Below are 16,495 nucleotides of genomic sequence, written 5' to 3'. Positions count from 1 at the left end.
TGTAATTTACAGACAGACAGATACCTACAAGTGGAAGTAAAGGACATCACCCTTTTCTGCATGGATTTTCCTAATCTAGTAAATGTCTCTTTACAGACTGATGGCTCATCAACCAATCACATAGAAAAATTTCACTAAAATCTATCAAACACAAATATTAGAAGATTGAATAATAATTGATTAGAACAGACTGCATCAAATAATGACAGTGTCAATACACCGTCTGCTTTTATCATATATCTAATGGTCTCAGATGAAATTACGATAATTCTAAATACACGTAATGCATGTACAAAGGAAGAAACCATGCACAGTCTGTCACATAATCAATGATGTAAAATTAATAATAATCAAAAGGATTAATTTTGAAAACAGACATAATAATCCTGGTTTAATATTGATGGTATCTCTCCATCTAACAATCAACCATGTTGTCTGATATTGTTCTCCTTTCTAGCTGTACATTGTAATAAAGGCTGTTTATATCTAGAACCAATCTCCGGGTGGTTCTTAATGAATAGGAAACATTGTTTTTAACATTACTTATAGCAGAAACAAAGAAATATGAACATTTAATTTCTAGAGACTAAAAGCAAGATAAGAAAAGCATCTTTTCATCCATTGTTCCATGGCAAAGAATTTAAAAAAAGAAGTAGACTCTAGGGAGCCAAGATTTCATAAAATGATACCTCAATGTAATCTTTAGACAATTGTTTCACTTTATGGCAACACCCATTATATTGTACAACTAGTTTATAAAGTGTTTTAATGGTATATAATTAGTACTGGCAATAGTGGGTTGTAGATTTTTAAAATGTTTGATTTCTGATTCAACTGCTGGTTAAAATATTTACTGTAATAACCATGCACAGTCAAATATAACTAAAGCAAACAAATTATTTCTAGATATTTAATGTCTAAGTCAACCAAAATAGAATTGACATAGGCATTTTTTGACTTACTCAACCAAAACAAGTGTTGACATAGCCAAATATTGTATAACTAAACAAATATTTTGTTAAGATCGACAAAAAATGACTGATACAACTCTTTTTTCGGCTGTGTTAGACAAAATGTATTTCTCATTGGCAGATAATGCATTGATTGAGATATTTCTTGTCTGTATCAGTCATTAAATGACTATGAATGGTCGTATCAGTCATTATTTTGTTGAGTAGTATTCATTCCTTATCCAGAGATTTTCAATTTTAGATATCATTTTCTCATATGCTTTGGAAAATATTGAATTCATGACTTTTTTTGTTTGTTGTTGTTTGTTTGATGGTATCTTTAATAAAGATTTGTAGAGAAAAACTTCTTTTTGCAAAAAGTTAACTTTTAACATCTGCATATGGAAAGCAAGAACCAAAGATTTGTCTATGTTTTACACTGACAACCAGTTCATCCAATTCAACCACCAATGATTGTACCTAGTGATCAGTGTTTGTATCTCATCAATTTTTAAGACTGTCATGGTCTTATTTGGTCAAACTAAGATTCCATTTCTTTATGAAATGTTATCTTGTATATCTTGCATATCATGCAAATATATTTTTAGAATCTCCAAAAATCTCAGATGGAAAACAAAATACAAGGTACACACTGGCATCATGTGATAGAGAATGTATGATAGTTTAACAGAATTATGTTGAGTAGTCTTCAAAGAGATGCTGCTCATGGCATAAGACAATGGTACCCCCTGGATGAACAATGACTAAGACCATGTTTTGACAAGTCATTCAGATAGAAAAACAAAATAGAAGGCCGACAGTAAATAAATAAATGCACAGCAGTTCAGAACAAGAAATTTTTTTTTTTAACAATTTATAATATATGCTATCATATTAGTATTAGTCATATTATGTGATGGGTAAAAATATTTAATGACTGATCGACTAGAGGCATGATTCAAGTTGATTTAAAGCCAAAAAATAATTATGGATGCCTGTGACCAACTTGTTGATTCACCCTATGAATTGAAAATCCTGAGTAATTCTGACAGGCTAATTCCATGTACCAATTTCGTAATGAAATTTACCCCATCAATCATTTGAATAAATCATTCCCTCAGTGTCTCATGGCTGCACATTTTGAGCAGCATACATTTAATTACGGAAAGACCAATATCCGCTATTTCCCCCACAGAAAGTTTAAAGCAAATTTCCACTATCATCAACAATAATGATGAATTTACATCATGAACAATTCATGTTTAATTTAGGCTAGATTTTTTGAATGCACATTTTGTGCATCGTTCATTTAAATATTGATAAATTAATATCCATTCCTTTCAAAACTAATGAGCTTATATAGAAGATTTATTACAACAATTCAGATGGCTTTGCAGCTCTAAAATGTCACTTAGAGGTGCACATTCTAACAAGTCACACAGCAAATAATTATCTGGTATGCTATATTTGTCAACATCATTAAAGTTTCAAAAACTTTTTAAAAAAGCCTACCAAACTAGTACATTGTAATTTTTTCATAAACGTAGGTAATATTTTATATATTATATTTTTCACAGTTTAATTTGTACAGCTGTTACACCATATCTTATTGCAACAACGATGCATTGATCAGAAAAACAAAGATATGTTTTATTTTGGTCTATTTTAATAGAACTCTGAAGTCAATAACAACTATAGGTACTAAAATAATAAAATCATATAACAAGTCTTGCATTCCACTCATAAAAGTCTACACAAGGGAAATAACTCCTGATTACATTACTATAAAGATTTTTCATTGCATGACAAACAATAGTGTATAATGTTACAAAGGGATGCACACAGACAAAACAATATCCTGTTGTTATAGACATAAAGATGCAAAGAGAATACAATGAAAATTTGTATTGTTCTCTGTACTTTATATCTTTTATTAAAATGTTTTTATCTATATAGAGTATATATGATCATGGAGCATGCTAATGTGTAGATATCTGAGTATAATGAAGCTCATTAAGTCAGCTGATAATTGTGAGAAAATAGTATTATAAATGTTTGATTGACTGGTTGTAACTTAAAGCCCACTTAACTATATCTGTTAAAGACAGTAGCTCAGAAAAGATACAACATCAAACTACGACACATTATTCTGACCCCTTAGTTAACCAACTTAGTATGATAGAAAGGCATTAATTACAAATTTCATTCTCTTACATTACTTGGCTAGGGGTAGAACCAAATGGTTTACCATACAAAAGATTTATATATGATCACATACACCAGCATAATCAAATAGTGACGGAAAGGCTTTTAAGACTGATTAGTTGAAGATGGTTTCTTAATTTTCTCCTTCATCTAATTTCAAAATAGTTTCTTTCCACAAAATAACAGTTGTTCCAAAATTTATTCACAAGACTGAAAAGATGAAAGACTACAGTTATTTTCACTTGATCTGTCTGTGATGGGGAAATGATCTGTTACCAATTAGAAGGGTAACAGACTGTACCAAATGTGCTTAACCCCACAGCATTCTTTGTCCTTCTCCATTTGCTTTATATCACCCCCCTTACACAAATCATATTAATTATTAATACAGGTAACTCATCAGTCAGCAGAACAGCTTCAGATTCACAGAGCATGTCAGAAACATCTTGAAGATTTTCAGCCATAATGGAGAAAACCATTAAAATCTCAGCTTATGCATTAAATTAAGGGAGAAATGTGATTTTCTAAAAAGTTTTTGAAGTTTACAAAGCTAATAGGTTCAAATTGCTGGGATCCTCACATACAAATCATAAGTTAATAGATTAACAGTACACAAACTTATTGTTTTTCGTGTATCTTAGCAAAAACCATAATTAAGATCCACAAGTTTACTTTGCATTAGAAATATTTATATAATATCATCCAAACTTCTAAAAATCTTCACCAGCTGTTGGGTGTAAGCCTGAGCAAACTTAGAATAAAATCTAATGTAAAAATAATGATTGTCTTTCAGAGTTAATGAGGGGGAAAAAGGGATGAAGCCCCTTTCTCTTTTGAAGTTGTCTCTAGGTGGTCAAAGTCTATTTCAAGTTCTATATCCAGTTGTCATTTAAAGTATTTTTGAAATTTCCCATGTACCAAGAAAGAGTGGTCGTATCAAGTTTATAACACCATCTCAAACCTTTAACAAAACTGTTTATCCAAAACAACTAATATTCTGTACTTTTGTTCATAAACCTGTCCTAACCAAACCCTGAAAAATCTGGACTTGTTTAAACCAGGCACTATTTAAAGCCCTCTATCCAAGTTTTAATGTGTTTCGAATAGTAGATTTATATATCTATATGAGTGAAAGCACATCATAATGGGTTTAACTGTCAGTCCTATTTCATTATACAGGCCTACCATTTCCGCTGTCTAAACCAAACCAAGTCATAAAGGGATTCAGTCAAACAGGTTTCATTACATACATGTACCATTGATTCTTAAACTTAGTGATTCTCTATACTTATAAGAACTTCCTATTCAGACACACAATGTGTATTTGATTATTTGCAGTAAATATCCACACAAATTACAGAAAATCCTTAAAATAAAACACCACTTCATTAAGAGGCAGTTTATAGTTATTATTGATCCTTGTAAAGTCAAGGTCATTACAAGCTAATACAATGAGTTTTGCTCTGAAAAGAATGTTTTAGGTTTTTAGACTAATCTTGACAAAATGCTATAAGACCTGTCATCGAGTCATTTTGTAAATATTCAATGTAGACAAACCTGTATAAGCATAGTTAATAATAGCTGCCAAAGATTCGGGGTCCACATCCTTCATGACTATTTCTTCCATCTTGGCTTCCCGTACATCACTAGTAAACATAGCAGAAAAATAATCTGAAGCCGCACTAAGCACCAGTCTGTGGGCCGGAATTCTTTTGTTGCCTGCAATAATGATGACATCACAGAGCTGCCGTTTCCCAGCATACCCTTCAATCTTTTTCATCATCCTCTCGGCATGGTTCATGGACGTGAATGAATCTGGGATGTCCTCCATCCTTGGAGTGTGGTAGTTAGAGGCATAGGTAGGCTGCTGCGCTAGGTACCTGAAAACACAATGAAATGTAGAATTTTTTAAATTAATTTTCTCATATTCAATTTTTTCATGTAATAATATTTTATTCTGTTCAGTCTGTCGTTTACATTAAATATTTGGACCGTCTTTTTTTCCCGTTTTCATGTTCTGCTTATGTCTTAAGATACTAATGTATCTGTATTGTCCTTTTGCTTTATTACTACTGCTGAAATTGTTTACCATCACCATTAAATAAGGAAAATGAAGAGCATATTCCCACTCAGTGTTTTTATTCATCTAATCTAATCTAATCAAAAATAGGTCGTGTTAAGTTATATATCTCCACATATTCATATTGCATACTTGTAAACCTACCAAATTTTAATTTCAGGTTACAATTCAATTTCACTGCTATTCATTTTTGCAACTTACACAATGTCTAACATTTTTTTTCATAATGAAGGAACTTGTGGTGATTTATTTTCACATTTTTCTTGATATACAAAGCTAGCAAAATAAGTATACGCTAACCTACATTGTATTGTGAAAACTATAGATTTCATGTATATATATATTTTCTTAAAATCTTTGATGGGCTGCTTCCTATTTAAATACATCTAACTATGCTGAGATATTAATTTAAAAAGGTAGCATATTTTCAGATTTACTCGCATATCCCTGGTCAACAAAAAGTATATGTATGGTCCCATTATGTTATGACTAAATAGATCTAAACTGAGCATGTGTACAGTTTTTTGGTTGTGTGAAAAAGATGTTTTGTATGTATAAAAAAAAACCCAAAAAAACTTAATCATCTTTCAACACTTTTAAATGGTGTAGCAAGCAAATCCCTGGTATAAGGGTCAACCTCCGACAATCCTGTTAAATTAACTTAGACAGAAAAAAGTTTACATCATCCATTATTATTAAGGACATAAGGGGTGTTCAATTATTAAATCTTGTCTTGGAATAAAGTATTAAGGTCTTGTAGCAGATTCTATGATTACTTGAAACAAATTATGATCAATTATTCATTAAGTGAGATATTTTCATCAGAATCAGTTAAATCAGATCTGTTCTTAATAACAATCGTATCAACATATTGTTTTTAGAAATATCATTGACAACTTGTATCCATAAGTTACAGGTCAGGCCTAAAATGACACTTACTAGACACAATATCATAAGAGATATCAGGACTGGTTGCTACTGGGAGAACAAACTTCAGAAACTACCAATACTTTCTGGGGTAAAGGCATTTTTGTCTTTGTAACAGAAATGATCATAAATATCAATTCAGTATCATGATAAATACTTTTCAAATACAAACTGACATAAAATTTTAAAAAAGAATAGCCTACCAATGTCCACTGCAAAAAAAAGTGTGGAAAACTTTAAATTCACTGATATTTCCTAAATTCAAGGGCTGTCGCTTCCATAAAAATCATTCAACCGTAACCACAGTCAACATTAATCCGTAACTTATAACAGTGAGACTACATACAAAATATGAAATCAATTGGTAAAAGCATTACAAAAAAGGTGTGGAAAACTGAAAATTCACTGAAATTTTCTAAATCCAAGGGCAATAACTTCTGTAAAAATCATTCAACCGTACACAAATTCGAACTTAATCTGTAACTCTTCATAATAAAGCCACACACCAAAAACAAACTTATTTGGTAAAAGCATTACAAAAACATAAATGGATGGATGGACGGACTCCTAGCATTTCCAAATATTAAAACTGGCATTTATAGGGGAAATTAATGTAACTAATGCAGCATTTTTAAAATTTCTTTTTTTTAATAAGGTATGTAAGTCTCGTCACATGACTCCGTGATTTCATGAGAATGGGTCCTCATCTCCCATTCAAATGCATAGAGATTCGTCATTAACATAGCATTGAGTTCAATGTTAAAAGCAAAATATATTTTTGTGAAAAAAATACTGATAAAAAATGACAAATATCTAGTTCTACTGAATAAAAAATGTTAAGAAAAGCATAGAAATAGAAGATTTTGCATAGTGATACAGCGTGTTCATTTCCCTGAAGGGAACAATAAAATGCAGACCGGCCTTCGTATTTCAATATGTTCTACATCTAAAATTCCGGAAGGAAAACTGAAACTAGAACGAGACTTACAAACCCTATTGTTTTTTTGACAAAAATGACAACATTCCAATAATATATGCATGCAATAATTTCTGAATTTACAGTATCAAGAAATAAAATTGATGTTTGACTACAATATATGCTTTAAGAGGATGTGTAAATCTTCAATGATACATACACAAGAGTAGAGGGTGGGAGTGGTAGGAACACACCCATTTTAAAAATTAATAAGATTCTTAAAAAAGTTAGATCTTATCATTAACAATAATGATTTAATTTAGAATATAATTCATTTGAAAATACCCGAGTACAAGCCTAACAACTTGAACAATATGAGCAATCACCAGAATTTCCTATATTCACAAACACACCCATGAGGTTACCTAGTCATATAGTTACTGTGTTGATATGGCATAAAAAATAATTCTATCAAGTGATGTATTTCCAAGAAGCATTATTCTCATGGGAAATCATTTCCCTGTTTATATGGGGAAAAACACAGCTGAACCAAGTTCTAATATAATCATACCCTATAATCAACATAAAAAACAAATCAGCTGTCCAGAATGAACTGGTATAGTCTATGTTTATTTTGATATATCACAATATTAGCTAACAGTATTTAAGTTCATAAAATTCCACACCGCCTCTAAAAGTTATTGAAAAAATACATGTAATCAAATTGTACTAATGACATGACCAAGTGAAGTATACCCAAACATATGTACAATCTGATATTGCCGTAGTCCAAGGTTTGGGACCAACAATATTTAACATAAGACTTTTGAAATTTCATTCAGCTGGGCCCAAGACCTTTATCTGTCTCCATTGAAACTTTATTAAGAACTTAAGTGGACCATTGACTTTAAAGTTGAAAATATTCAAGACCTTCCACTTTCAAAAGTAAATTTGGACCCTGGATATATTTCCCCCTCTCTTCCTCTAACACCACCTACACTTCACGCTCTTTAGACCACAATTGACTTCTGACATTTGATCATAAAAACATATTACATAATTGACACCAAACAAATATAACTTTCTAGATACAGATGAACCATAGCTATCAAAGAAACCTTTTAATCATTTTCTTCTCACAGTGTGAAAGGACAAACACTTGATAACAACAATCACAGAAATAATGACATTCACCATCGATTTTATTACCACAAATTAAAGAAAACTGCAAGTTCAGGTAAAAAATCTTCTAAGTTATCTCGGTCAATGATCAGTAAAAATCGGGAAATTGAGATGATTCACCAAGAAAAGCTGTTGCACGCACTGTTAGGATAAATTTTTCCGATTACTTCATCCTGTGTCACACAGCCAGATAACATTGATCAACTGTTCCCTTTCATTTGTTGAATAGTTTCTCCATGACTTGAATTATTAAGTCATTTTCTCACAACAAAACAATTGACAATGGTAGAAAATCCAATCAAAGATGCATTTAGCACTGAAATATGTAATGACAGACTAAAATAGGAATAACAGTGTCAAACTGTAATGTGACAATGTAATGAACAGTGGCATTGACTCTTGGACAGCAACTCATGACAGAATTTAAAACAAAACTCTCCCTTCCTCAATTAACATATGCCCTTTTAGCCTTATATTTTATCTATATTTGTAAATTTAAGTCATCTATTCTGCAATAACAATAATAAATACATGTAATTCAAGATTTCAATAAGTCAGTTTTCGATGAAGTCTGATTAAATTTGACAAGACTTCATTCTTGTGTTCATTAATTTATTGTTCTTGAATTTTGCAAAATCTTTCCTTCAGAATAAAATTTGAGAATGGAATAGGGATGATATGGAACAACCTAATTGTTCAAAATACTTCTTTTTAAGAGAAAAATGAATATAAAATTACAATACATGACTAGCATAAGTTAATTTTTTCCCATATTTACATGACAAAAATTGAAATATTTTTCCAATACAAAAATTAAATTGATATAGGGTAGGTATGAGGTTTCATTTCAACATTAAACAAAGATATATACCCAGGTTGGTTATGACTCCATCACATTCTTTTTTCAAGGGAAGTAAAGGAAATGCTGATTAGAAAATTCAGATCCATTACAAAAATGTATATTAGTTCTACATATTAATTATGTTCCTGCCACTAAAGATGGAATGATGGGAACCTTTTAAACACTCCCTCAATTCTCTTTCAACATGTCCCCCTTGTCAAACAGTGCTTACAGGCTTTTTGTAGAAATTATTAAGGTAATGTCGAGACAAACAGCATGCCCACAATACAGTTCTCATTAATGAAACATATATAATTAACTCCTCAGAAAAAGAAAATATACTTTTAGAATGACAAACTTTGATGGGTTCAAATCAGTGGTGTGTGTATTCAGATACTGTGAAAGCACTTTAATTTGTGGTTGCCAATTTTCGTGGATTAGGGAAGAAACACTAGCTAGAAGATTCTTGAATTCGTGGTTTTGAGGTTTCCAATATACACATCAATGAAAATTCCTTTTTTCTTCTATCCATGAAAACCACGAAAATTGGTACCCCACGATCAATAATGCTTTCACAGTAACTAACAAAAAAAGGAGGACCAGAAATGGGGCGTAAACTTTTTTCTAAAGAAAAATACGACAAAAACAGGAATCATATTCACTTGTGTTAATAATAAATCTTGCATTATTATTTATTGAGCTACATTTATTTCAGAGTATTTTTCATGCTTTACAAAAATATTATACATTTTTAGAAATTTGCAAGTTCATCAGCAGAAGGAGGCACGCTGGCCCCCTGGCTTGAGTCCTCCAATGCAAATTACATGTAATTACCAGTAACTTCCAAATGCTATGTTGAGAAGTGTATAAAACTTTTATAAATAGACTGCGTCATATATCTTCATAACTGGATTACAACAACCTCACAATTTAATCATACAAATAGTAAATACGCTAATAAACTTAAAGATAAATACAATAAACAACTGATATCTCATAACAAAATTAAAACAATGTTACAGTTTAAACTGTGCCCATTCTTTTTAACATATTATGTAATTCAATTTTTGAGGAACTACCAACAATAAGTTAATATGTAAGTCCTAACTGTATGATTTGTCATCAATTTTTTGTGAAAATGAATACCCATGAAAATGAATACCCATAACTAAAAATGTCATGCTGTGACAAACTTGAGAAATATTTTATATAACTTATATGCCAGTCCTAACCACGCTAACTGTATGATTTGTCATCAAATTTTTGTGAAAATAAATACCCAAAACTAGAAATGTCCCATACTGTGACAAACTTCTGAAATATTTTATCTATATACATAACTCCCATTATGGATTACCTAATAGTACACCTCCTATAGCCAAATAATTTGTCACCCAAATTCCATTAAAATATCTATATAACCATCTCTATTTCTCAGATAAAGTTAAGAAATTGAATTATCTATCCATTTACATACAAACGTCATGTATAGTTCCATTATCTAAAGGTTATTAAATATGGAACCTCTGATATACATATAATATGAAATAGTATATTAGTCCATTACTAAAAGCTTCATAATGATTCAATTACAAAGCAGTTAAACCTTTCGTCAACTGCCTAATAAAAAAAAATTCATACCTCTGATAAAGTTTGGAAATTGTATATTTATCCATATTACAAAGTTTTCCAATAAATTTCCATTACTAAGCAATTATCCACGTCCTAATACAAATCCCATATCCGTAGAACTTGTCATCCAGATTCCGTTACACTCCAACCCTACAGGTGATTTGAGAGCAGCATGGTTTCAACAGCTACTTTTAATGGATAGGTAATACAACCATTGATTTTCAATATAGACAAGAAACTCATCTGTTGCTATTTGTTATGGTAACATTTCTCCTTCAGGGGCATTTTATGAAGAATATTTTTCCATGGACATTTTTGGAATTCTTTTAAGATTGCCCCAGTGCCTTCAGTAGACTAGTAAAGCACACTTTAATATCATCAATATGAAGTCGGTTCAATACACAGAAGATGAAAAGTGCTTTTTCATACATTTAGAAGAATACTTTACGAGACTAATAGGAGTTTTAGGTATGTTATAAAATGGAAATATAAAGATCGTAATATTAATAACATGAATATTTTGAAGTGGGAAAGTTTTCTTATGGTATAATTTTACATTAAAGAAATTTGATTAACTTTTCTTATATCCAAAATTTGTTCCATGAAACTCTTTATTTCAGGGTTGTTAATTAATTTAATAACTCTACCAAAATAATTTATTATTTATTCTTTTTCCTGTCAGAAGACTTGAAAGAAATGTTAGACAAATTTGTCACATAAAAATTCTGCATAAGATGGAAAATATCTATTAAAAACACCCGTACAACTTTATTTTGTGGAGAACATCTCTATACCTTGGAATAGAATAATGCCTAGTTATTCCAGCACAGGAAAACACATATCTTTCCATAATCCTGTCAAATTTGTCACCAGAATTCCTAGAGCACTGACACCTAGTCCAAGACAAAGCACACCATCAGCAACTCATTATTACTTAATTTGTCAACTGTTGATTACATTAAAGCAACACTTTATGGTAGAGACAACCTCAGCAGCCAATCAGAAGGTAGGTGTTCCTTGTTTGCATATGACAGATGTTTTTCATAACATAATGTTTTTTTCCCTTTGTTGATATTAAGAAAGTATGTAATAATATTGTATTGATTTTGAAAACCATCCTTTGAAAAATTCATAATGAAATTGACTACATGAATAAAACCATATGTTGAAATTGAATGGAATCTATAAAGTAGAAAATTTACGCCATAAAACTTTCTATTTTAGCAGAATATAATCTTTCATCGATTGTAATCCCTCTTAAAATTGATAGTTGTCTTTGGAAATTGGCAATGGTCATGATGTAAAACTATCTTTTTTCATTACAATAGTACCATTACATCGTGCAGAGTTCCAAATTAGCAAAGCAGCAACTTAGATTTTTCAATGGGTTTTAAGTCCTTATGCAAAGATGTAAACACTCAATGTCATGGTAAACTTTTTGCAATCCTATATTAAAAAATAATATTTCAAAATTATCATAGCATTGTAACACCTAGTTCTGTGCTCTTGCAAGTGATGTAGGCCTTGCATTAATATAAAACAATACTTGGTTTTAAAGATGATAAAATATTTGTTTTGTTTCAGATATGCTTATATTAAAATATTTTCCATATATACATCATCTCTCAATTGATGGCTATACAATAAAATGTCACTTATTTATTTAAAAAGAGGTAATTAACCAGTCTTACAAATCCAATACTTTAGTACACAATATGTTATTCTTGCAGCCTCCTCCCATCCTGAAAGCATAAAGACTACACCCTAATGAAGCACAACAACAAGCCAATCTAAAGTTTATATTTAATGGCGCTTAACATCAAGCCAATCTCAAGTTCATATTTTATGGACATTAACATCAAGCCAATATCAAGTTTATATTTTATGGAGCACAAAATCAAGCCAAACTCAAGTATAAACTAACAGCTAATGACTGTCAAAGAACTGACAATTTTATCAAAACACAGACACTGGAAACATGGCCTAGGATCATTGAACCAAAATAAAATTCTCTACATCTCCCATCTGTTCAACTACTACTGTCAGCCAAAGGAGCACCACAATTATATGCCAAAGTTTATATAAGGATTGCTTCCCATGCCAAGCTAATTCTCTTCAAAATATCAGCATCAAACTAAAGATAAGTCATGAAGTAATCGATGGGAAAGAATCAAAAATAATATTATCATGACATGAACAAGTAAGGAACACCATAACCTTATCACCAGATAAATTGGAGCCATGTGGAGAAGCCATTTTCCCACACATACCTTCATTATATTCTAATCACGAAGCAAAGAATTATTGAGAAAAAAGTTACATCATATTTCTGTTGGGAAACAGTTGCTTTTGACATAGAGTTATTTAAGTGCAGTTTTGTATTCTTTCAAAGGTCTCCTGTTTTAAAGTACTTGGACACCCAGTCTCTCCTCTGTTTCTCTTACTTTGATGTTTCATTTAAATCTGTATATACAGTTAAGTAGGATTTACACAATGTAAAAAGCCATTGAAAATTTGTGTACAAGGTTTAAATCAAGGTCTCATCAAACTTCTCTGTAAAATGGTCTTGACAGCACTGGTTACTGGGTACACATTTACATCTTTCTCCAGTAATGACCTTATTACCTGTAGTCAACAGACGGAACAATAAGCTGTTCTTTTCCCAAAGTCTTTGTATATTTCTTTCCTGTTGATATTCAAACCAAAGAATATGTGATGCCTCTAAAACCTGGCTGTATCTTTACACTCTGTGAACTTAGAACAATGCTATCCCTTCTTTCTCTACTTGCAAATCAGTCACCAGACCTAATAACTACTTGCTGATTTACTCACTATATCCAACAGACTCAATAACGACTCGTTGATTACTGTGAACTTTGAGCTGTTGGATACTGTGAGTAAACCAGCAAGTAGTTATTTGGTCTGATGGGTAGAGTGATTTACACCAGACTTACTCACTGTACCCACCAGCACTAATAATTACCTGTCTGATTTACTCAGTGTACCCACCAGCTCTAATAACCAATTGTTGATTTACTCACTGTAGCCCCCTCCCCCCCCCCCCCCCGCCACAATTACTACTTGCTAATTTACTAACTGTACCCTCCAGACCCAGTAACTACTTGCTGATTTACCAACTGTACCCACCACCTCTAGAAACCACTTGCTTATTTACTCACTGTACCCACCAGACCTTAAAACCACTTTCTTATTTACTCACTGTACCACCTAATAACAACTTGCTGATTCACTCAATGTATTCACCAAACTCAATAATCACTTACTGATTCACTCACTGTACCTACCAGCCCCAATAACTACTTGTTGACTTACTCACTGTGATACATATCACTCCATTCACTCCATTCCATACATAAAACCTTTATGCCACCAAACTTGAAAAATTAATGAAGTCTGAAAATCTTTGTGGATTTCATAATTTTTTTAAAAGCATAAGCACTACTTATCATAAACCTATGATGCTCTTTCATAGCAAGCATATTTTTTTTAATTCTCAAATCTGTGAAAAAGTTTAAAGGAGGGACGTCTACATAACTAATTGCATTAAGAGGTTAGGATCAGTATTGAGTGTGGCAGAGACGTAAAACTAAGCAGGAGCTTGAAGCAAAACCCTAAAATTGTAATTTGATTTAATCAATTGAACAGTTTAAGAGGAAAAAAGGTTACAAGAAATTACTCACAAACTGAAAAAAAAAACATTATGACTACATTCCCTCAGTTTTACCAGGATATCAGTATAACCATATCAAAAGAAATTCACAGGAGTTGTTTCTCAGTTTGCCAAACTTCTAAAATGAGTAATAAGTAATGTTTAACATTACAACCTTACACATGTTCATTTTAATGACCAATAATTGGGAAATTCAGTTTATGGGTTAAACATCTTGAGGCTCTTGTTATAGTTCTAAGGAATGCTTTTAAACTTCTTCAAGTCAATTAAGCTCCTTCAGTAGCCAGAAATTAAGATTGTAAAAAGACAAAAGAGAAAATATCTGGTAGTAAGTCATTGAAGTGGATAATAAGCAGCATAACGATGGCTACTTAGTACCAGTCACTGAACTGAGACATAAATCATTATGTACTTCTGATCAAGAGGATTCTATTGGAATATCCGGTTTTTTCACAATATAGACTCCATAAATTGAAGAAATAAGAATTTATTTAAGGTTTTTAGGTGGCAACTTGTTGTTTTTTTTTCAACAGAAGAGAAAGAAGTTTATCTAATACTGTTTGAGGCCATACATCAACCAGATAAACTTTCTATCAAAGCTCCATTTCAGATTTAAGGATTATCAGGGTTTGTTTACACTTGTTTTAATGTACATGATTGCAAGAAATTTAAAAGTTGTAAGAGAGTAACTAAAAAAGCAGGAGTCACCTTAAAGAGTATAGGTCAAGTTATTTTCCCAAACCATAGTGATGTCAATGGAAACTCAACCTGATTTCTCCCTCCTATGGCTGACTTTTCCATAAAATTTTGACTGAACAATTCTTGTTTGTTGTTTATACAATGAAACCTGTCACATTTTAAACTTATGTCAAGGATTTGAAAAGTGTTTCGTTTAGACAGGTTTTCTGATTATAGAAAGGTTTCACAGAATTATATACCATGATACCTGCCTATACTGAACCCTAACAAATTCCAATACCTGTCTTAACCAGACACTTTTTAAAGTCCATTTTTATCAATTTATTTTGAACCTTGATAAACTAAACACTTGCCTAAACTGAACCAATTTGAATTCCATAAAAAGGTTCCATTTAGACAGATTTCACTGTAGTATCAGAAAATTGGAAGGCTTTGCGAGATGTTCGTAACTACAGTTCTTTTCTTATATGCAGTTTTGTTTTTCTTTATGAAAAATCTTATTAAATCATTTTATATCAAAAGATATATCTCTAATGATATTACTACTGGAGATCATATGAAAATATCCTACATGTTTGTCAACCTCTTTAATGATAAGTATGTATCTTATGTGCTACATAATATTGTACAGCCAGAATAGATCCTTCATTTAACTAAACCACTAAGAATCATGCTATGATTCCAAGACCACCCATTTTCATTTGGGGAGAGCCAAGAATATGTTGATTTTCTCCTGTTTGTACTGCTAAGTGATTTATGTAGACCAACATTGAAGGTTTTAAGTCAGCTGGTTTTTCTAATTGTTTCATACAAAAATAAAGCATTCGATCCATATTTGACATGAAGTAAGCAAACTAGAATTTTTCTTAGAAGCTATGCCAGCTTTTAATTTAAAAATCAAAATGTGACTTTGGTGAAATGATACAAATTTTGGATGAAATTCTTAAAATTTGTATTATACTTTTTAAACTATGATGGGATTGTACTACTGTTTTACTCTATGAAATTACTGCCCTTGTATGTAAATACCCTGCATAAAAAACAAGCATGAAAGTAATAGAAAGCAGGCTAGACGGACAGAAAATGAAAGAAAAAACTCACCATTGTAAACAGATATCTCCATATCAGACTTACGTGTACATGTATGTGATAATGCTATTAACAAAAGACACAACCTGATACACAATACATGTACTTAAAAATCTTAATCATTAAACATATCTTAAGCCCTTTAAGTACATCATTATAAGAATAAGGACATGAGTAGAGTATACATAGTCAAATGTATTGATCCTCAACTCTACAAGTCATCATGACAATCTGATATAGCGGTAATTACATTGTGTAATACCATATCAGTTACTTTTTAACA

General features: G+C 31.4%; 1 protein-coding gene and 1 long non-coding RNA gene across 12 annotated transcripts in view; one reads left to right on the top strand and one right to left on the bottom strand.

Annotated features, from left to right (window-relative positions):
• LOC148604269 (kelch-like protein 5) overlaps nucleotides 1-16,495 on the bottom strand; it is a 72,102-nt gene that overhangs the window by 28,171 nt on the left and 27,436 nt on the right. For 6 of the 9 annotated variants that reach the window (XM_088550277.1, XM_088550270.1, XM_088550276.1 and 3 more), the window contains exon 2: nucleotides 4,713-5,035. In XM_088550277.1, the coding sequence (XP_088406403.1) occupies nucleotides 4,713-4,986 (274 nt within the window). In that variant the 5' untranslated portion in view covers nucleotides 4,987-5,035. Of the gene's footprint in view, nucleotides 1-4,712; nucleotides 5,036-10,742; nucleotides 10,872-11,527; nucleotides 11,667-16,224; nucleotides 16,339-16,495 lie in introns of those variants that run through there. The other 3 variants (XM_088550278.1, XM_088550272.1, XM_088550274.1) reach the window with 3 other exon arrangements.
• On the top strand, nucleotides 10,860-12,757 carry LOC148604271 (uncharacterized). 3 transcript variants are annotated; one of them, XR_015916129.1, is made up of 3 exons: nucleotides 10,860-10,935; nucleotides 11,607-11,739; nucleotides 12,464-12,757. It is a non-coding gene; the product is annotated as an uncharacterized LOC148604271 (long non-coding RNA). The 3 variants fall into 3 exon arrangements; XR_015916130.1 differs by lacking the exon at nucleotides 10,860-10,935 and adding an exon at nucleotides 11,081-11,201; XR_015916128.1 differs by lacking the exon at nucleotides 10,860-10,935 and having other exon boundaries at nucleotides 11,519-11,739.

Source organism: Perna viridis, chromosome 10, assembly GCF_037379345.1.
Source record: "Perna viridis isolate PV_CMFRI_1.1 ecotype Kerala chromosome 10, ASM3737934v1, whole genome shotgun sequence".
Taxonomy (NCBI): domain Eukaryota; kingdom Metazoa; phylum Mollusca; class Bivalvia; order Mytilida; family Mytilidae; genus Perna; species Perna viridis.
The sequence above is the reverse complement of the archived record's forward strand: the minus strand, read 5'-3'. Positions and strand labels throughout refer to the sequence as shown.